The sequence below is a fragment of the Notolepis coatsorum genome, assembly GCF_963971535.1.
Source record: "Notolepis coatsorum genome assembly, chromosome: 4".
NCBI classification, from domain to species: domain Eukaryota; kingdom Metazoa; phylum Chordata; class Actinopteri; order Aulopiformes; family Paralepididae; genus Notolepis; species Notolepis coatsorum.
Window position 1 is genome coordinate 61,245,334 of NC_140168.1, and position 2,482 is coordinate 61,247,815.

The 2,482-nt window shown below is 42.1% G+C and overlaps 1 protein-coding gene across 3 annotated transcripts in view; it reads right to left on the reverse strand.

The window, feature by feature from the left end:
• Positions 1–2,482, reverse strand: part of LOC311227444 (retinoic acid receptor beta-like) — a gene marked incomplete at its 5' end in the record, with an annotated part of 381,325 nt that overhangs the window by 111,652 nt on the left and 267,191 nt on the right. For all 3 annotated transcript variants that reach the window (XM_084313090.1, XM_084313091.1, XM_084313089.1), the window contains one exon: positions 1,386–1,527. In XM_084313090.1, the coding sequence (XP_084169216.1) occupies positions 1,386–1,527 (142 nt within the window). The remainder of the gene's footprint in view (positions 1–1,385; positions 1,528–2,482) is intronic.

A 2,482-nucleotide genomic window follows, 5' to 3' on the forward strand; every position in this document is an offset into this window, starting at 1 on the left:
GGGAATTCCACCTGAACATTTTTCGTTTAGGTTGTGATTCCGGGGGAAAAGTTGACACGCCATTCCTGGTCCTTTTCCCCATTTTGTTTCCTGTTGTTGTTGTTGTTGTTGTTGTTGTTGTTGTTGTTGTTGTTGTTGTTGTTGTTGTTGTTGTTGTTGTTGTTGTTTCACAGTGTGAGTTTTGAGTTTTCAAAGTACAGAGAAAATGCAATGTGATCATTAAATTGTGTTGCCTGAGATGGTTGAAAGGGATTATTATTATTATTATTTATTTTATAAACATTTCAATACAGAAACATGACTGCTCATGAGACTTTTCTCCAACTATCTCGTGCGATGCACTTCAATCATTCAATGACATCATCACCTCCCTTGAGCAAGACATTTGCAGCGTGTGGTCCTGTGTAACTCAGTGGGTAGTGCATGGGACTAATGCTACCAGGGTTAGGGGTTTAATTCCTACTGAGGTCACCCCCGCTCAAAGTGTATGCAATAGTACACTCATTACAATTTGTAGTAATGTAATGTTATGTAATGTAAGGTAATATGCCCTTGAGCAAGTCACTTAACCCACAACTGCACCAGAGGAGCTGCTCAGTGACTGCAAGAGCGAGGAGCAGGGTGGGCTAAAATTGGAGGGTTTTTCTCAGCTGAATCTGAAACTGTACTGCATTTTCATTGCTGTAAAAGCTTTGTTTACAAGTGAAATGTCGGTAAACGTCGGAGGAGAACCAGCCTGTATTTCAAGGTTAGAACATATGATCTCTATCTACAAGACAGAAGAGAAGCAGCCTGTATTTTGAGGTTAGAACATATGATCTCTATCTACAAGTCAAACTCTATTGACTCTACTAGTCAAACACAATGCACATACAGTACCTACAATAAAAAAGGGCCATTTCGCCAATGGAGGACATGTGACAATGGGACATAAAACATTTCAATGCATCATGTGTCTGATTATCACATGTCCTCCTCACAACAGAACCATAAGATTCAGGTTAAAAATATGTGAAATGCCTTTAAAATTACTTGGATTGGGTGACCAAGGGAAGGATTGCGGTGTGTGTGTGTGTGTGTGTGTGTGCGCACGCACAAGAAATGGGTCCCCCCTTTAATCCCCACAGACAAAACACATTGGATTAATAGGTTGTGGAGGGATTGGATTCGGTTCTGGGGGGGTTAGATCAGGTTCTGGAGAGATTGGATTAGGTTCTAGAGAAATTGGATCAGGTTCTGGAGGAGTTAGATCAGTTTCTGGAGGGATAAGGTTCTGGAGGAGTTGGATTAGGTTCTGGAGGGATCAGGTCTTGGAGGGATTGGATCATGTTCTGTAGGGATCAGGTTCTGGAGGGATCAGGTTCTAGAGGGGTTGGGAGACTCACACTCTTTGGACATTCCCACTGCGAAGCACTTCTGCAGGCGGCAGTACTGGCAGCGGTTCCTCGTCACCTTGTTGATGATGCAGCTCTTGTCGCGGTGACATGTGTACACCATGTTCTTCTGTATGCTACGACGGAAAAAACCCTGGAGAGATGGAGGGAGAGAGGTTGAGAGAGGGGGGGAGGTGGGAGGAGAGCAGGAGAGAGAAGGGAGAGGAGGGAGATAAAGGGAAGAAGAGGGGGAGACAAAGGTAGATAGAGGGAGAGAGAGAATGGGAGAGAGAAAGGAAGGAATTGGAGAGAGGAAGATGAAGAGGGAAAAAGGGGAAGAGGGAGAGAGACAGACAGACAGGGAGATAAAAAGAGAGAAGATGGAGAGGTAGGTTGAGAGAGAGAAAGAGAGAGAACATGGAGGGGGAAAAGGAAGAGAAAAAGATACATTAGGTAATTTCTTTATAGTGTGTATGAAAAAACACAGGAAAAACGTAGGTTATGAACATATTCATGCAAGCAACTGCATTAATAAATATATATATATCAGGCAATGAATATCACATCAGCCACTGTTCCCAATCCCTATTCCCAAATAGATATGTACAGCATTCAGCGGAAAGAAGACCAAACATTCCATTTCGCTGCTGTTGTTGTGGGTCAAAACCTTGCATCTCCAATTTCGGTGATTTTCATATTTTCTGGTTGAATCGAAAGTGTGTACCACGGTTCCAGATGTTGTGACAAAATGTCCCCCCAAAAACCCACTCAAAGCCCCAATGAAGCACTTCAAAAACAGGTCAAGTGTCAATCTGAAAACCTTTTCTTCATTCCAGAATACTTCAAAACTTCAATCGCTGCCATGGGTAATCGATCACTATTCGTTTTTGGCTGCATGTTTTTTATTTTTTTACCACAAACATCACCCTAAGAAATAGCTTATAGAAATAATAATCCAACATTCCTTTTGAAAAGCAGTTCTTCCCTAGACAGGACCATCATAAGTACTTTCAGAAAACCTATCTAACACATTTACCCACGGCATTGAAACCTTTGTGCAAAAAGGATGAAGCTTACATTATAAACTGTGAATTGTTACTACTGAAGCG